This window comes from Vicugna pacos, chromosome 8 (genome assembly GCF_048564905.1).
Source record: "Vicugna pacos chromosome 8, VicPac4, whole genome shotgun sequence".
In the NCBI taxonomy this organism is placed as follows: Eukaryota; Metazoa; Chordata; class Mammalia; order Artiodactyla; family Camelidae; genus Vicugna; species Vicugna pacos.
The window spans coordinates 49,733,965-49,752,758 of record NC_132994.1 but is presented as its reverse complement, the minus strand read 5'-3'; the positions used below and the strand labels follow the sequence as shown (position 1 = coordinate 49,752,758).

Below are 18,794 nucleotides of genomic sequence, written 5' to 3'. Positions count from 1 at the left end.
ATAAAAGTGTAATTACATATTTGGGGGATTTATCTCATCATTTAATAATCACCCCTTGGATAGCAGGTGTGGGATTTTACAAAGTTGAGAAGGAAGTTTTACTGGAACAAAAACAAGCAGCAGTCGCCTCTTAGGTTACATAACTGCCGTGTTAAGGCTGCTGGGGGATGACTTGTGGCCAGGTGTCCTCACTGTGTGCCAGGCAGTGTGATGGTGTCTCACAGAATCAGAGAAGATGTGGCCTCTGCCTTTATGGACCTTACCACCAAGAAAGTAAGCAGACTTGGCGGAAGTGTTTCCACAGAACCGTCAACACTGTTGGGATGTGGACAGGAAAGCACGTAATGAGGAATCTGATCTTCAGTCTAGAGCATCAGATCCAGCCTCCATGGAAATGAGAGCTGCCCTGAGAGCCTGCGAGGTGAGAGACTCCCTAGGAGAGGGATGGGGGTTCGAGGCAGAGAGAAGAATGCTGGAGGACCAGGGAGGCTGAAGCATGACGTTTGAAAACAGCCTGGCAGCAAAAAAGGTGGAAAGTTAAGCAGGAGCCAGATAACACTGGGTGGGTATGCTTCATTCGGATCTGCGAGGGTCTTAATTCCAAGAGTGATGGGAAGTCACTCTTTTAAGCAATTTTAAGCAAGGAGATACACTCCCAAATGAATTTTTAAAATGCAAACTCCTAGGCTCTCGCCTGAAAGATTCAGGCAGCCTGGGCTGGGCCCCTACTTCTGAATTTTAGAAATGGCAATTAGAATCTACAGAGAAGCCAGGTTTGGGAAGTACTGCTACGGGACATTAGTAGTCCATCGGTCCATCCCGAGCAGGTGGCCTATGAACTGGCCCTTAAAATAATATTTACAGTATTAAAAGGACGGACATACATGTTCCCTGTATTATTAATTTATCTGGCCCTATGATGTCTGCTCCTGGATCAAAGGCAATGCCAGGATATGACTTCATTCTGGTGACAGGCTGGCACGTGAATGGACGAAGGCGATGGTGCAGGAGACACCACCAGCCACCTGGACCGCCCCACACCTTCCGCGCACAGCTCCCATCTCTCCAGCTCTGCTCCCCTACAGGGTTCACCTGGGCTCTGGCTGCTCTGTCTTCCCACCTCCGGCAGCCTCACTCTGTGACTGAAGGGAACAGGCATTTAAATAGCTCAGCTTCCTCATCTCAATGGGTGGAGAGCTGAGGTGTGCGTTTTCTAGTCTCCCGGTTGCTCCCCACAGGACTGGTTCCCGCTGTCCACAGCAGTAGCCAGTGTGGCAACAATGCTTTTATTGGCTGTCTCTGCTTCCTGGCCTCACCTCCTCACACCTCCCCTCCTCCCTCCACTGGTGTTTTTTTTCCTCACCTCCCACATAAACCACTTGCAACTAAATCTTTATCAAGACAAATCAGGGTCTGCTTCTGGGGGTGCAAACTGTCTCTTGCTCTCCCAAATGACTTTTTTTTTTTAAAGTGAAGTCTGGCAACCAATTTTTAGTAAATTATTAAGAAGGATGCAAAGAAAATGTGTAAAAACCTGAGCGGGAAATACTACCCACGTGAGCAATGATCATGAGAAGAGAAGAGAGAACATACTGACATTATGAGAATCAGCCTGTCTGAGTACTCTATTCAAGTTTAACCCAGGGATAGCAAAAAACGGGCCAGCCTCACTCACGCTCCTCTGGAATGAAAGAAATACTGTGAAACAAACAAGGACCCACAACGCTAATAAAAATGAACATTTATTGAGGGTTTATTAAGTTAGTCACTGTTCTCAGAGCTTTGCACAGCTAACGATTTCATTCTTAAGTCCAGGGGAAAGAGTCAGTGATACAAAATTTTTATATTTGCTTTTAAAATGAAAAACTATCAACTATGTTCACACAGATTCACTTATACCGAAGAAGCCAGCTAACTTCTACTCTGTTAGTTCCACCCTTGTATCAACCATCCTGGAGCCATCAGATAGACTTGTTAACAACCTTCCTTTTGTTTGTTAACATTTACTGTGTTTCCACCCCATAATCATTCATATCTAAAATGCCATGTACCACTTTGATTGTTGAGAACTAGTGACTGCCCACAGAAGAAAAAATAAAATGATCTAAAGCCAATTTTTAAAAATGTAAAAGAATAAAATTTATATTTAAAAGAGTAAATGAATATACGTTATTCTGGTTATTTTGGAAATGTTTTTATTCATTAAATAGAGTATTTGGACTGGAATATCATGATGCCTGTAATCATTTCTTAAAAATACTTAGCATAAAAAATAAAATGAGGGTAGGGTGTATAGCCAGTGGTTGAGCATATGCTTGGCATACATGAGGTCCTGGGCTCAATCCCCAGGACCTCCATTAAGGAAAATAAATAAATAAAAAAGTAAAATAAAATAGAATTTAAAAACTCTTCATCAGAAATGTCCAACTTAAAAATTCAGGGATCATGAGGGATTGCCTCCTTCATGTTCCCTTTGACAACACATAACTGATCAAATCTCTGACATTTCCGCTAGCCTCAAATAATTAAGTAAATCAGTTAATAAATAAATTAAATAGAAATGGTAAATCTGGAAAGTTGAAGAACAAGAAATCCAAACAAAGTCTTTGAAACCATGAATGATGTAATGCCCATTTACCAAATCCTAGCACCCTAGAATGAAGGTATATCACTTAAAATAAGTGTATTAATTCACGGAGATGTAATGGCAGGTTACAATTCACTGAATCAAGACAGTATGGACTAAAAATCTTTGTAATGTAAAAAAATACTCAGATAGCAATCACATGCAGTGAGTCATCACAGAGAACTTACAGTGTCCGAGGTTGTCTCCTGAATGTGATGACATGAAAAACCATGATCACACCTCACAGAAGACAGATCACTGGAATGGTTAGATCCACTGAAACATCACTCTTTTCTAGAGGTCACACTTGTGGTTCCCAAAGGCGGCGGGTGGGTGGTGGGGTTGGAAGAAGGTGGTCAAAAGGTCAAAACTTCGAGTTATACAATAAATAAACACCAAAGACGTACAGCATGGTGACTATAGCTAACACTGCTGTACGGTATATTTGAAGGTCGCTAAGACGGTAGGTCCTAAAAGTTCTCATCACTAGGAAAAAACTTTTTTTTTTTATCTATATGAGGTGATGACTGTTAACCAGACTTACTGTGATAATATCACAGTGTATGTAAGTCAAGTGATTACGCGCTACACCTTAGACAGGGCTGTATGTCAGTTTTCTCTCAATCAAACTGAAAGAAAAACCATTACTCTTTTCTTACAATGATTTCAAGTTTAAAAGAACCCCCCCCACACACAAAATCATCTAAAACAATCACCCCTTTCTGCTGTGAGGAAACTGGCTGCAGGTATCTGGCCCAGAGCCCAGAAAGTTAGTGAAATGCCTGTGAGATGGAACGGCTAGCCCTTCAGAGTATTCTGTTAAAATTTAAAATAACATCTCGGTTTTTGAAATCTAAACTTCAGGTGCCCTTACCAACTTGTGAGTCAATGAACTTTTTTCTGTAATTATTACTATGTGAATTAGTACTTTGTTTTAAAGTAAACTTCCTAAAGTGATATGTCCACATTTTTAAGGCACTGAATTGGGTAAATGAATTGATGTTGCATTAGTTATGGTTTCAAGGATTAAAAAAAAATCACCGTTGTTAATAATTAAAGAAGTTACAGCTCTCCCCCATCTGTGGGGCAAAATTGCTTTTCTATAAGGATACTATTTCTTTAAATGCCATTATGCCAATAACACTGCTGTGAACGGGGAATCAGATGTATTAATTCAAATGTTCACCTGGTTCATCCTTAAGAACAGAAGATATGAAATATTAAAATAAACAAAGAACTATATTGCCTTCGATTTTAAAAACATTCCATTAAAGAGAGCTCCCAAATCTAAGTGCTAAGGATCAGATTTCCAAAGTCTGCTTTCTTTTAGTAATATCTTTAGTAAATATCAGGGCACCGACCATTTACTTAAGGATGTATCAACCAAAACTCGGTTTTTCACTTAATAATCCACAGAGGTTAAAACATTTCAACTCAACTCCACAAGTGAAATCAAAACTAAATGACTGAGCATATAGTCCAATTAATGTCTTAATAGTTAGATATTAGATAAGGGGTAGGGGATTAAGAGGTACAAACTACTATGTATAAAATAAGCTACAAAGATATATTGTATAACACAGGGAACATAGCCAGTATTTTACAGCAACTATAAAAGGAGTATGACCTTTAAAAATTGTGAATCACAACTGTATAACCTGTAACTTACCTAATATTGCACAAAAACTACACCGAAATTAAAAAATCTTAATAAAGTGAAATAATGGAGATGTAAGTACTTGGCAACATTCTTCATAAGGAGTTTGCCACCTTTCTTACAAAGAATGGTTTTATGTAAGTATTGATCAGTTCATTCAGAAATATGAATTGGCATGAAATAAAATGACTAGGATTTCCAAACTTTCAACATCAAGCAAGTTCAACTAAAAGGTGAACAAGTAAAAAGTAATCCTGCCTGATCTGGACATGCTTTAAAGTCCAAGTACTGATCCCCACCATCATTTTACATTAAATCAGGTGAATTTTCAATAATGTTCCAGAAGACGTCACCATAGAACACAAAACACCTAAAGAAAAAAGCCTCTTTCAACCACAGTGTTTCCAAATAACACTAATATTATCACTTTAATTACCTGATTTCAGGAGATGAAGAGATTTCATTTGTGTCTGTCCTTTTACTTCTTGGAAACGAGGGACTAGCCGGAGGCATCTCACCACTTAAGCGGTCTGGGAAAATGCGGTCTTTATTCAAATTGATTTCTGAATAGGGACAGTTGGCAGCACTAAGATGTTTTTTAAAAAGAAGAAAAAGAAAAGAGCATTCCTATTAGAACATAATTCTTCCAAATGATAGTCTACAGGATATAAAATTCAAAAATTTTACTAAATATACATATTTATATACGTGTACATGTATGATGAAACATACAGTATGAAATACTTTTATCTTCAAAACATAATTCAAGTATATTCTGATAGAACATATATCTCTGCACTAGATTTTTAGATACAATCTTCGAAAGTAGCCAGTGATCAACGAACAATTCCCTCTGTGCTGTCCAAGGGCAGGGTCTGTGCAAATCTCTGGGAACAATTAGCCCCAAGAAAGAAACGTTTAATGTAGGAAGGTTGGTGGCAGAGGAGGGACACAGAGAGACTGACTGACACATAAAGCAGACTGCTTCCTGAAGCGATCTTCCAAGCCCAGGGCCCTCACACAGTGTTTAACCTCCTTTGTAACAGCCACTGCCCTCCAAAGAGGCAGGTTCCTCCCTGTGCCTGTCTCCAGGCCCAGGTGTGCACCTGATATCCCAGGAAATGCACAGATCAATCTGTAGCTAATCCGGTCCCTCATGTGAAAAGGGACCAGAGGCCACTTGGATAATGACCCATCTAGCTCACTGCCCTTCCATTGGTGACCCTGGTTGGTCTCTCCAATTCCATCTGGAGATCATTCCTGTTATCCAAGTAAAGGGAACCCGAGGCCACTGACTGTTAATTTAACATTAAGGCAGCACACTCCTGTGCCCAGGCCTCAGCTCTCCAGCCTCCAGAACAACTGGGCAGCCTCTGCATCTCAATACATAATCAGTCCCTCCAACAAACTCCCCGTCTTGCCCCTCGGTTTTAAGGAAGCTTCCTGAAATCTGGAAACGGTCTGGACTTCGGGAAGTTGTATTAGTGTCTTGCACAGTCTTTTCCTCAGGTTAGGTGATACTGGGAACGCTAACAATCACTCAGAGAAAAATTTTAAATAGCGTATTTTTGCCCTCCACCAAGAGAATCTGACACGTCCTCCTAAGAGGAGAGAAGAGTTTGAAAGTGCTCCCAAGTGATTCTGATAACGGCCTATGCAATTTATCACCAGTTATCGTGCAAGCGAAAGTACAACCTTTTTCTCTTTACATACTGCTACTCTGCAGTGGTATCTATGCAGAAGAGGAAAGGAAACAACATTTGACCCTGTGTTGACATAACGATGCATAAGGTTAACCCAACGATAACAAAAACAAGAACCAGTGGTATTTATGAAGCACTTAACTATATATCACACACTGTGGTAAGTACTTTACATCCAGTATTTTCCCTAATCTTCACAACCACCTGTGAGGAAGGCTTTCCATGTGACAAACTAAGGTTTAACACGATTAGACACCTTCAGTCTTGAATCATTTCATTCGTTTGTGCAATAAGGATTTATCAACTAAATATTTATGTGCTAATGACCTTTCTGGGCATTAGAAACACAGTGAAAAATAAAAAGACAAGCTGCCTGTCCTCATGGAGCTGATATTCTGGGGAGAGATGGGCAGCACATGATTGAACAAGTCAGACGACTTCACACAGCGACAACAGCCATGGAGGGTGACGCAAGAGAGAACACGGCGCTGAGGGAGGGCCTCCCTGAAGGAGCAGCTTTTGAGCAGTGCCCTCAAGGTCAGGAAGAAGACCATTCTGTCAGCCCAGGGAAAGAACATTCCAGGACATGGGAAGAGTGATGCACAAAACAGGGAAAGTCTGGCAGGTGTGAGGGCAGGACAGACCAGCGAGGCTAGAGGAAACGAGCAAGGGCAGGAGGCGGAGCAGAAGCTGGTGGGGAGGGGTATCACGCAGCGCCGAGCAGGCCAGAGTCCCCAGCTCGCATTGTCAGTTTAGGTTCAATTTATAGCCACTGGCAGACCTTCTAATAAGGGAATGATAGGCTTTCATTTACAACTGAGAACCACCACTCCGGATTCTCCGTGAAGGGAGGACATCAAGGCAGCAGAGTTGGAAGAGAAGCTATCTAAGAGTAAAGATACGACAGTGACTTGAATGGGTGCTTGAAATGGGGACAAAGAGGGTAGCCATGGTTATTCTGGGGATCCCTCCAAAGGAACCTGTGGATGGACCAGAGATGTGCAATGACATAAAGGACGGATTTAAGAACGGCCTTTAGGTTTTTGGTTTGAAGAACTAAGTGGTAATAGGGAAGCCTCCCTTTTTTTTTTTTTCTATTGTTCTGAGATGAGAATGACCAGAGGAAAGGAGACTTGAGGGCAACATCAGGCACTGTGGAGTGTTTAATACGCATCCAAACAGAGATACTATGGTCACATAGCAATGAAGCAGCTCAGAGGAATGAGCATACTAATGTATGCCCCCAATTCAGAATGGACATACTGCTTTACTTCATTTTTACTCACTTAGCACTGATGTGGAGGAAAATCCATCTCCAACCACAATGTCTCTTTTGAACGATAACCCTTCAGGTGCTTCATGGGTTATCTGTACTAATCAGTGTTCATGGACATGAGTGACAGCAACCAACTCTAACCTGAACAGAAATGAATTTACCGCAAGGATGCTGGATGGCTGAGCAGGAAGGCTGGACAGTCAGGCTTGGGCAGGAAGCAGGGGATAGCTCCCTCCCCCAGAAATGATCTGCACTGGATGAGGCGGCCCGCCTCTCCTCCCAGACCCTCAGCCACGTCCACGCCCCACCCAACACTCAATTCCACGGAGGCTGCAAACGCAGTCTGCTTCACCTGCAGGGCACCCCTCATAAAGGAAGGTCCAGACAGCAGCAGCTGCTGGGCAATGTCTCTGCGCACACTGACACTGCCCACAGGCCTGAGGAAGGGGACCCTTTCCTATGGGAGGTGGAGCCCTGCCTGACACTTATGCTGATTTCAGGCAAAATGCAAAGGCCCTAGGGTTGTCTTATAATAAACATGTTTAGAACCAAATTAATCTTTAATGAACGCCCCTCCCTGGGTAGGTGGGGATACAAAATACAACTAGCTCCTCCTCCCGCTCTTAATTCTGATAAAAGAACTGTATTAACCACCTTCCAGATCCTGATCCTCTTTGACTCTTTTCTATTCTTTCTCCCTCAAATTGTGTATCTATTTCTATTGTAAATTCATCTACTTAAATTTTGTGGCAGCAGGAGAAGAAATCCAAATATAATTTTGGGGGTTTGACAGTAATGCTGCTCTTCCTAGAATATCACAATCAAATGTTTCACTCATTGTTAAAACACCTGGCTTTACAATGACTGAATAACTGTCTGTACATTTACTTTGGAAGAAAGTAGGGGAAATGAGGGTCCTGTTCCTAAACCCACACACGTCTCCAACACTGGGAAGGCGCTGGGATTTTTAGATGGCTGGGTCCCAACCACGCGCTCTAGTGACCAGTTGCAGTTTAGAAGGCTTCTATTATAAGCTCCATGAGGGTAGCCCCTTTGTTTATTTGCTGACTAAGTGAAGAAAGAATGTGTGTCTCCAGGTCACCATACATAAACCTGTGTAGCTCCGAGAGAGGCAAGACTGCAGGGCAGAATGAGACTTGTCATCTAAATACACCCCCCTGTCTGGATTACCAGAGCCAGAGACAAATAGCAAACTCTCAACTGGAAGTAGAGGAAACAATCACAGCCTTCCAGGCAAAGATGTGCTAACAGGCCAGGACGATCTGCCAAGGTGATGATCGGCTGTGGGTATGGCACCAACGCCTTCTCTTCTTTTGAACCCTGAGAAAAGTCAAGTGGGTTAACATACCTCCTACTCTTACAACTACTCTGGGGTAGAGAGGGAAGCAAGCTGGGAGTGGGAGGTGATTAAAGGAAGAAGAAGGGAGATGCCACAAAATGCAAGTGAAGTGTGCACAGAGGGATGGGCAATGCCAGAGACAAAAATCAGGAACCTGGTTCTAATCATGCTCTGCAGCTTTATCCACGACTCAGTAATGAGCAGACACAACTTGGGAGACTCCACTCTCATCTGTAAAGTGAGGATGCTAACAACAAACATTACCACGGATTCAGTGTGTTCACCGGGCTATGGGCTTTACCTGCATTACTTCATCTAACACCCACAGCCCTGGGAAGCTGTCCATATTCTAATGCTCATTTTACAGACGTAGAAACTGAGGCTTAGAAAAGGGAACTTGCTTATTAGTATCACTCCATCAGTCCTTGGTAGCATTCGAGTGTGAGCTCTGGCTATCTCCTGTTACATTGTATTGGTAACAGGCTCCTTGCGATACTGAGAAGTTCCTTATCCTGAATCCATGACGATCAAATCCACCTGACAGTACCACTGCTAAAAAGATGGTGCCGTCATGCAGCTTAAATACACTGAGCCAGTACTTCACCTCTCTGGGCCAATTTCCTCATTTTAAAGTTTATAAAATTCATATGCAGTTGTAAAAGTTAATGACTTCATAAATGTAGCAGTGCTGATCAAATTTCTGTGAAAAAAAGTGAGTTCTCACTAGGCTTACAGTCATTTCTAGTTTCTCATCCACTGAGTGTCTGGCAACAAAACATAAGTAAGGCATGGCTCAGCGTGCGTGTATTTAGCCATGAGCACACCCATGCGTACACGACACACAGCTCTACCATTACTCAGATCCTCAGATGGCAGGGCAGCAGATTCACGCAGGATGGCACGGCTCTGTTCTATTAGCAAATAATTCTATATCTGCTAAATACACAAATACTAGTCCTGCTGGCCCCTGTAAGGAGGCAGTTTTCCCTTGGAAAGACCGGTCCAGCTTTATCAGGAAAGGTAGAAGGACCGCCTTGTCCACTGCGCCCCACTGCCACCTTTAGAACCCTTTTAATTGTGAATATATTTAAACAACTGGACAACGTCTTCAGTTTTCCAGCAGCTCACGTAATCACTCTCACACTCTGTTGCGACAAGAATCTGTAAAATACATCCAGCCACTGTGCTTTGCAGGAGATCTTAGTGGTTAAGAGCAGTGACTCTGGTGCTAGAAAAGCCTGGGCTGAATCCCAGCCCCATCACCCTTGGATCTTGGGCACTTTCTTCACCATTCTAACTCTCTTTCCTCTTCTGCAAAACAGAGATTAGAACAGTGCCGGCTTCACAGAGCTGCTGTGAGGATTAAACAACATAGTCCGAAAATAGTTTCGGGGACGTCAGAAGCCACCAAAAATTCTTGTGTATGATTATTATTATTTAAAAAGGAGAAGAAAAGGAACACTTAACCCCAACTGTGTAAAAGGACATCAGCAAAAATAAACAACAGCATTAAAAACTCCGTAACATGGCTCATTTGTGAAGGCCCTCAGGAAGGGCTGATGCTGTTCTCCAAGGGCTATTCCATCCATGCCGCTACAGAAATCTGTTTATGCCTCTTTAGAATCCTTAGAAATCTGGTCTCTACACAAGTAGGGACCTCACCTAACCCAGCATTTGGCAAAAGCAGGCACTCAGTAATTGTTTACTCCACAAATGGGTGGATGTTGAATTAATACGATAATTATAGCTTGCAGGTTTGCATCCAGAGTTACTAATTTTTTTAAACTCTCCATAGACTTTATAAATATCTTTTAAAGAATATAGGAAATACTTTTTTCTTTTCTTGCTTAATTTCACCAAGATAAAATCTTACACAGAGAAGATTTACTTCTGAAGGTAGTAGATACACAGAATGTCTACTTTTATGTAACTTCAGTTCTCCTTTAATCTCCTCCCATTATGACCTCTCAGGAGGCCAAATCTGTTCAAATGAACAAATCAACATAGGGAAACACCTCGACACAACCCATTATTAATGCTGCCTTGCTAGAGAGAGAGAATTAAGTAATCTGACTACTGAATATCCCTAAAGATGACAACACCATATCCACATTCAACCCACTGTTTATATTTCAACATTTAAAAACTTCACGTTTTTAAATTTCATTGTTGAGAATACATGTTCAATTTCTAACATTTCTTAGATCAAATTCAGCTATTGTAATTTTCAGAGAAGCTAACAACACATGCTAGTCAAAACACAGGCTTTTGCTTATGTGTTCATAAAACTGATTATTCCTGCCAAAAGAGCTACTTTCCTTGTTATCTAAGCAAGGAATGCATGTTTTGATTTACGCAGTTTCTCAGTAAATTAATCCAAAGAGAATTTTCTCATTATGTTTTCCTAAACACAGCATTCTCGGCAAGGACAAAATAAGTGCCAGTGAAATGAACCTTTCAGAAAATATCCATGATGCAGCAGCTCTTCCCCGGGTCTGCCACGGAAATGGGAAACAGGCTGTGCTTGTGAAGGATTAATATGCTACCAGATAAAGAGCTTTGAGCATCGTAAATAGAATAGCATATTCAGGGAGACTAAGAAAAGCCAGTTGAAAGCTGAGAAGAAGAGAAGACAGGACTCAGGCAGGAGCAGACACTGCCCACTAGTTCTCTGAATTGCATCCCTGTCCCAGGGTTGAGCACAGACCTGCCAGTTATGCCTGATATGTGACAAGGAAGTGAACACAACTTCTTAATCAATGTATGTCTTTTAAATCATCAGGTCTCCTTCTTCTTTCACTCCAAAAAACAATGAGTCATTCTCTACTATGGTTCCAATTATACAGAAAGTTTTTTTTTTAAACCACATTTATCCATAAAAGCTTTCATGATTCTTTCCAAAATCTGTCCCTTCTTTTGGCAAATACAACACTGCATCTTGGAAACAATGCTCCAGAGATTACCACTGAAACTTGGTGAAATGGGAGTGGCCCAGCTGAGGGACCCTCAGAGGTCCACAGAGCACTTGGAGAAAGGCAGTCTTAATGAGTGGCCGGTGCCAGCAGGCAGGAGACAGGACTGTCACCACAGACCTCGCTGTGAGAAGCAAAGCTCTCCGCTCAGACCTACAGCACTCCCGAAGAGGCGATGCACATTGCTACACGGTGGGTTTTCTTCCCAGAAGACCAATCAATCAATCTTTAAACATTTTCAATGGTACCCCCAACAACATAATGTAAGTCTTCACCCATTTTTAAGATTTCTTTTTTCTTTTCCTTCATAATTTCAGCAAACTGCCTTTAGTCCAATGAACATCTTGAGATTGTACAGTAGAAAGGTACATGTGTCCAAATTTCATTATTAGTTACTGTTTTAAAGTATCTTATACTTTAGTTAATTACAGCTTTCATAGTTCCATCAGTCCCTGAGTTCTTGAAGGCTGGATCTGACACTAAGTCACGGAGCGGGGCCCTGAGGGTCAGGGAGAGGGGAGTGGTCAGGAGCGCAGTTAGACTGGGGGCCACTCCTGGCTCCCTCTCACCAGCTGTCAACTAGGCAAACTGGAAAACCTCCCCAGGTCCATGACAGCCTCACCAAAAAGTAGAGAAAACAAAAGTTCTATATTACAGGGTCGTTTGAAGGCTATCCAATACATGTCAAACTATTACATGTATCTTACAGAGAGAAAATAAATGCTCAAAAAATGTTACTAAAAAAACCCTGTTGCTCCAGTTTCATTTGTTGAATGAAAGCACTTATAAATGTATAATGGAAATTCAGCATACTAATGTGTTATTTCTGGCATTTAGACTTATATACAGTAGTTCCCCCTTATCCACAGTTTCACTTTCTATGGCTTGTTACCTACGGTCAACTGAGGGCCAAGAATATTAAAAACAAAAATCCCAGAAAAAACAACTCGTAAGTTTTAAACTGCACACCATTCTGAGTAGTGTGATGAAATCTCTTGCCATCCCCCTCTCACCCACCCAGGAAGTGAATCATCCTTTTGTCCAGTGTATCCTGACAGCCACTTAGTAGCCAGCTTGGTTATCGGCTCCACTGTCTCAGTTTAGCAGCCCTTATGTTCAAGTCACCCTTATTGTACTTCACAATATCCCCAAAGTGTAAGAGCAGTGATGCTGGCAATTTGGACATGCCAAAGAGAAGCCGTAAAGTGCTTCATTTACGTGAAAAGGTGAAAGTTCTTGGCTTGATAAGGAAAGAAAAAAAAATCACATGCTGACGTTGCTAACATCTACGGTAAGGATGCATCTTCTTTCTGTGAAAATCGTGAAGAAGGAAAAAGGTATTCACGCTAGTTCGGTCACATCTCAAACTGCAAAAGTTAGGGCCACAGTGTGTAGTAAGTACTTAGTTAAAATGGAAGAGGCATTAAATTATAAAATAAGACAGTGAGAAAAAGACCACATTCACATAACTTTCATTGCACTACATTGTTAGAATTTCTCTATTTTATTATTGTTATTGTTAATATCTTATCGCGACTAATTCGTAAGTTAAACTTTACTACAGGTATGTATGTATAAGAAAAAAGAGTACATATAGAGGGTTCAGTACTATCCAAGGTTTCAGGCATCGCCTGGGGTCTTGGATGTATCTTCCATAGGAATAAGGGAGAAAGGGGGGCTACTGTATGCAAATGACTGAAAATAAACTAGCTGCCTCCAGTGGCAATACTGAATGATTTCTAAGATGAAGTATTTTTAACTCAGGGTAAGTTAATCACACAAGAAAAGGTTTTTAAATGGATATTTGCAAATGGAATCATCATCAAGTCTATGTGCTTTTCAGTTGTATTTTAAAGTGTCTACAAAGACCCCAAATCGCCTAAACAATATCTCAAATTTCAAATGTACAGATTTGGATTTTTTTTAAGTTACTTATTTTTTTTAAGTTAAGAGAAAAATAATGAAAAACACTTTTTTTTGACCAATGTATTCTGATGTTTGCCTATTTATATCTGTGCCTTCTGTGATCTTTGTTGCTAATCTACAATAATCTTACCCCCCCATAAATTCAAATTGTTGAGTCACCCAATCACAGAAAATTCTACCGAACAAGTACTTTCAACAAAGCCTATTCTCTTCTCATTCTTAATGGTCAACCCAGAATGACTATTGCAGTAGCTAAATACCTATAAAACTACCAGGTTGCCAGGAAAAGCTAAGTAGAAAGAGTAAATCTATTTTAAATTACGAATGCATTTTCTCCCAGGAAGATTTAACTACTGATACACTCTTCATTTTTACATGATCACCATGGTAACCACACTTCATATGGATCTGAATATAAAATTAGTTCATGTTTATTTAGTATACACGGAGATCATTATCTTCCACGTATGTGGGACAGACACCCTCCATCAGACTATATAAGGAGTCTCCATGTGAGTGGCAGAACCATGTACCTGTGAGGGCCCAGGTGTCTCGCTCTCTTAAAATGACCAATCCCTTTACATCCTGGGGTTGAGCATCCACCATGTTCTGAGGCTTCCATTAATTCTAAGGGACCTATTGAAAAAAAAAAAGGCAAACAGTTAAGGTTATTAAAGTCAAATGTCTCAGATTAGAATAGTGAAAAAAATCCAGTTTTTCAATCAACACTTACAAACAGAAAAAGAAGCAGATCCTATAAAAATTTAAAATGTGTTTAAAGTCTCTAGTTCTAAAGGTTTTCCCCTAGGATTTTGTTCACTATCTTTCTTCAATAGTGAAACAGTAACCTTTGATCTAACCTTCTTTCAAAATGTTGCAAATTCCAGAGATACCTAAATCTGAAATTATAAGAAGATTCTAACAATTTTGATGAGGTAAATAACATAATTAATATATGAATACTTGCACACTGTGAAAACTTCAAACAACACACCAGAATATAGAAGAACAGTTACAGACCCTCTTCAAGCAACTCCTCACACATTTCATACCCTCCTTAGTCCTAATTATGTTATTGTGTAACCTTTCTAGATGTTCTAAGCATTCCCATAGGTACCTACATTTGTGCATATAAACATGTATTGAGTTTTTGATTCTGCCACAAAAAAGGGACCACATGGAGTATTATCCTGAAACATTCTTCCTTGGTCTTTAACTTCATGTCTTAAAAATCTTTCCATCTCAATAGTAATACTCTTTATAACTATTGCATAGTAGCTGTAGCATGAGTGTATTATAATTTATTTAACCAGTATCTGTTTCCATGGTTTATTATTTCAAACATACTGCAACCAGTGTCATGTCTGTGCCTTGTGGTGCCCTTATGCACTTTCTATGGGCATCCAGAAGTAATGCCACTAGTTGGGGAAGGTATGCTTAATTTTAAAAAACCCAACAATATTTTATTGTATTTGCTACATATTTTTTCTACTGTGTATTATTTATTTTCCTCCAAAACTGAGATCTGGTATGTCAAATTCTCAGTGTATCTTTTTTCTTTCTGTTTTTTTTTTATTCAATTGAAGTATGGTCAGTTTACAATGTTGTATCAATTTCTGTCTGTGTACCTTTAAAAAACTTTTTAATTTAACTGAAATTTTTATTGAGGTGATTGTAGATTCACACCAATTGTAAGTAATAATACAGAGGGAGATCCCCTGCACACTTTGCCCAGTTTCTCCCAATGGTAATATCTTGCAAAACAACAGTATAAAATCACTATTAGGATATTGACATTGATACATTAAATTTTGATAGTCTGACAAACTGTCTTCCAAAAATTCAGTACTAATTTTAAAAGATGGTGACTACTGCTAAATAAAAGGATGTACAGGCACACTTTATTTTTTCAGATATTAATTTTTCCTTTTATATATTTTTGACTATCAAGTAATTGAAAATGTAGGAAGAGGATAAAAGATTACACAAAGAAGAAATGTACAGTAGAGAAGCACAACAAGAAGGGTAGAGGAAAAAAATATTAAGGACACTACACAAGAAAATGGAAACATCTCTTCAAGTTATTCTTGTGTCTCTTACTCAAAGGAGGCTGAAGTGGATGCCCAGTTTTGGAACACCAACCGACAGGGTGAATATCAGGAGAATCTGCGTCTATCCAGTAATCATAGCAACTATTCCAGCCATCAAAGTGAACCTGGAAAACAAGAGGAAATTAATAGCATAACTCAGGCCACAAAAATCCTACAGTAAAAGTTCTGCCCACAGTAACCATTTTCATGCTCTTCTAAGTAATGTAGTACACATTTAATACCCAAGTGAATTGTTTTAATTATTTAAATTACTTGATTTGAGTATAAGAAAAAGGTACTTTTGAACTACCTTCAACATGTTATTTAACCATCAATAAATGTCTTGCCAAAGGCATGTTTGGGCAACACTTCTACAGATACAGTGTGTGTATCTCCCAATACTATCAGCAAGTTTAAGTACTTAACATCTTCATATGAGCAACACCAAACACCCAATAAATACTACCAAGTCATGAATAAATCAGGGAAGGGAGGGAGGAGGAAGGGAGAGGGGAGAGGCAAGATCTTTCATACAAATGTCAAGTCTCCTAGAATTATGCTAAAAAGACTTCAAAAAAAAATCAATGCCCTACTACAAATATACCCAATTTACAAAACATTTCTCTACCAAATGTATTTTTAAATATTTTTCTAATATGTCTCAAGGAGATTTTAAAGAGTCGTCAGGGCTACCCAACTTTATTGGCCACCATGTGAAATGCCAGTTGATCTTTTAGGTATGGTTACTATAAGGACCAGCTACATATCTTTTAAGTAATACATATTTTTTATCTTTTAGAATGGAAGAATATACTAAAATGCTATATATATTTTATTTTAGATCTAGTTTGCCAGTTAGACATTCTTTTTGAAGTTTATGAATCTCTTATTCCTAAAAATACAATAGATGCCAGACGGATTAAAACAAAAAAATCCGAACATTAAAAACTGAACAATAGAAAGTTCTAAAAGAAAGCATGAATGAATGTATTTATCTTAGAGTGGGATAGCCTTTGTAAGCAAGATGCTAAACTCAAAAGCCAGATCAGTCTGACTACATCAAAATTTAAATCTTGAGAATGGCAAATATTACTGATAGCAAGGTGAAAAGAAGTCCAAAAAACACATTTGTTAACATGTGACAATGTACTTTGTTCCTTAATTTATAAAAACATCATATATCAACATAAAAAAGTGAAAAATCTAATAGAAAGAAAAGATACAAATGACTCATTAACAATAAAGTAGATATAAATGTCTAGTAAACATATGAAAAGACAATCAATTTCACTTATAACTTAAAAAGTACAAATTAAAACCACAAGATGCAATTCTCCTTTCAATCTGCCAGAAAATAATCCATTCTGGTGATTCTTGGAGCTGGTGAGTATGAGGACAAACAGATGTTCTCATAGGCCACTGACAGGAGTATTGACTGGTGAGATATTTCTGGAGAGTTATTTGGCAATAATGATCAACACTTAAAATACATCATCTTTGACTCAGTAATCTCAATAACTCAACTTGCTGTTTGTAGTGGAAAAAAACCCAGAGTGTTTACCATCAGAAGAATAGTTAAGTAAATTATGGTATTCATATGATGGAACAGAACAGAGTTATTAAAGTACATAAATATGGGTTCAAAATAGTATCCTTTGCAATGAATTCACTTTCTCAAGCTTAGAAATCAATCAGTCCTAGAACTGAAACCCACAGAATTCCACACCTGGAAGGAATCATGGATATTATCTTAAAGAGGAGAAAAGATCACAGAGCTAGGTAGGAGGAGTAGCAGGCTTAAAATTCAAGTATCCAAAATAAAATTGTTCATCATTCATATACGTTGCAGATAAAAGCAGCAGTTAAAGAAAAGTTGTTTAACTCAAAACAACCCCTTACTTTCCTCTGACCAAAACCTAAGTTCAAACAACACTGAGAAAGCTATTCATGATAATCTAAAACTATCAATTTATGCTATCAGTGCCACCAATAAATGAGCAGTCATAATTCATAGTATGCTAGCAAGTTTTAAACGTTCTAATTCTCAACTAATCATCAGGTGATTATGCTCTATTTTACTGGACACATGAAACTCATGTTTTCTGATCTTGCCATTCCTGAATTCCATTTCTTCGACAATGGAATCAATGTTTACGCAACTCATGTTCCACTTGTTGCAGATTAACAATTAAATTTTATAAAATTCAGCTATCTTCCCATAGGGAACAAACTCAATTCTAACAAGTAAATGGTTCTCCATCCTGGATACACTTCAGAATTACTCAAGAATATTGAAAAGAAGAAGGTGAAAAAAAAGAAAAAAAGGCCAAGCCCACTAAGAAGGCTCTGAATTTAGAGGTGCAGCTTGGGTTCTGTGCACCTATATGCTATTTACTTTACTTCTAAGTGACTCTGCCGTGCACTCAGAAGTGAGACCACTGACAGTAAATAGGATACATTTTAAAAGGACTCCAAAAATCTTGACGACATCATAAATAAAAGGGTTCTTTTCAAAATCTTCCTCCCACTTACCTTTCAGAATGTTTATGTTGGAGCTACTATACCTGGGGATGCCATAACCCTTTCCTAGTTTTCACTGAAACTGACATCTCAGTTTGAAAAGTCATCTATCTTCAGTGATAGATGTAACTTAGCTACTATAAATAAACTGAACACCTACAAGCTAGGCTGGCAAGCAATCTGGAGAGTTTTAGTACTTTAAGCTTAAATTTCAGAGTTAAAATTTGGCTTAGATATTATGCACAGAGGTAACACTACAACTCTCTGGTAAGCAGCAAACATACTCAAATACTGCTCTCTGAAATTATGTAAACACTCACACTACACACAACAATTAATATCAGCCCTAATTAATATCCTCATTCTGGGAAGCCCAAATGAGGTCATTTTATTAAGGTCAGTATAGTTTCATTTCATCTTTTGCAACTTGCTACTTCAGTCCCTGGCATATTTGGCATATTAAGAGGTTTTAAACAAACAAACAAAATCTAGAAATGGTAAGCGATAGTTTTTCTCCTGCTGGGTCCTATTTGGAAATGAAATCAAATGCCTGACAAAGAGCAAGAGAGGAAGATACATAAACATACAACGTGAAATATTTAAACATTTTACAAACACAAGAAAGACATCCAAAAATATTCATAATAGAAATGTCCCACTATAA

The 18,794-nt window shown here is 39.2% G+C and overlaps 1 protein-coding gene across 5 annotated transcripts in view; it reads right to left on the bottom strand.

Moving 5' to 3' along the window:
- Nucleotides 1-18,794, bottom strand: part of L3MBTL3 (L3MBTL histone methyl-lysine binding protein 3) — a 108,483-nt gene that overhangs the window by 27,338 nt on the left and 62,351 nt on the right. For all 5 annotated transcript variants that reach the window (XM_031680070.2, XM_072965857.1, XM_072965856.1 and 2 more), the window contains 3 exons: nucleotides 15,621-15,735; nucleotides 14,054-14,156; nucleotides 4,720-4,869 (listed from right to left, as the gene is read on the bottom strand). In XM_031680070.2, the coding sequence (XP_031535930.1) occupies nucleotides 4,720-4,869; nucleotides 14,054-14,156; nucleotides 15,621-15,735 (368 nt within the window). The remainder of the gene's footprint in view (nucleotides 1-4,719; nucleotides 4,870-14,053; nucleotides 14,157-15,620; nucleotides 15,736-18,794) is intronic.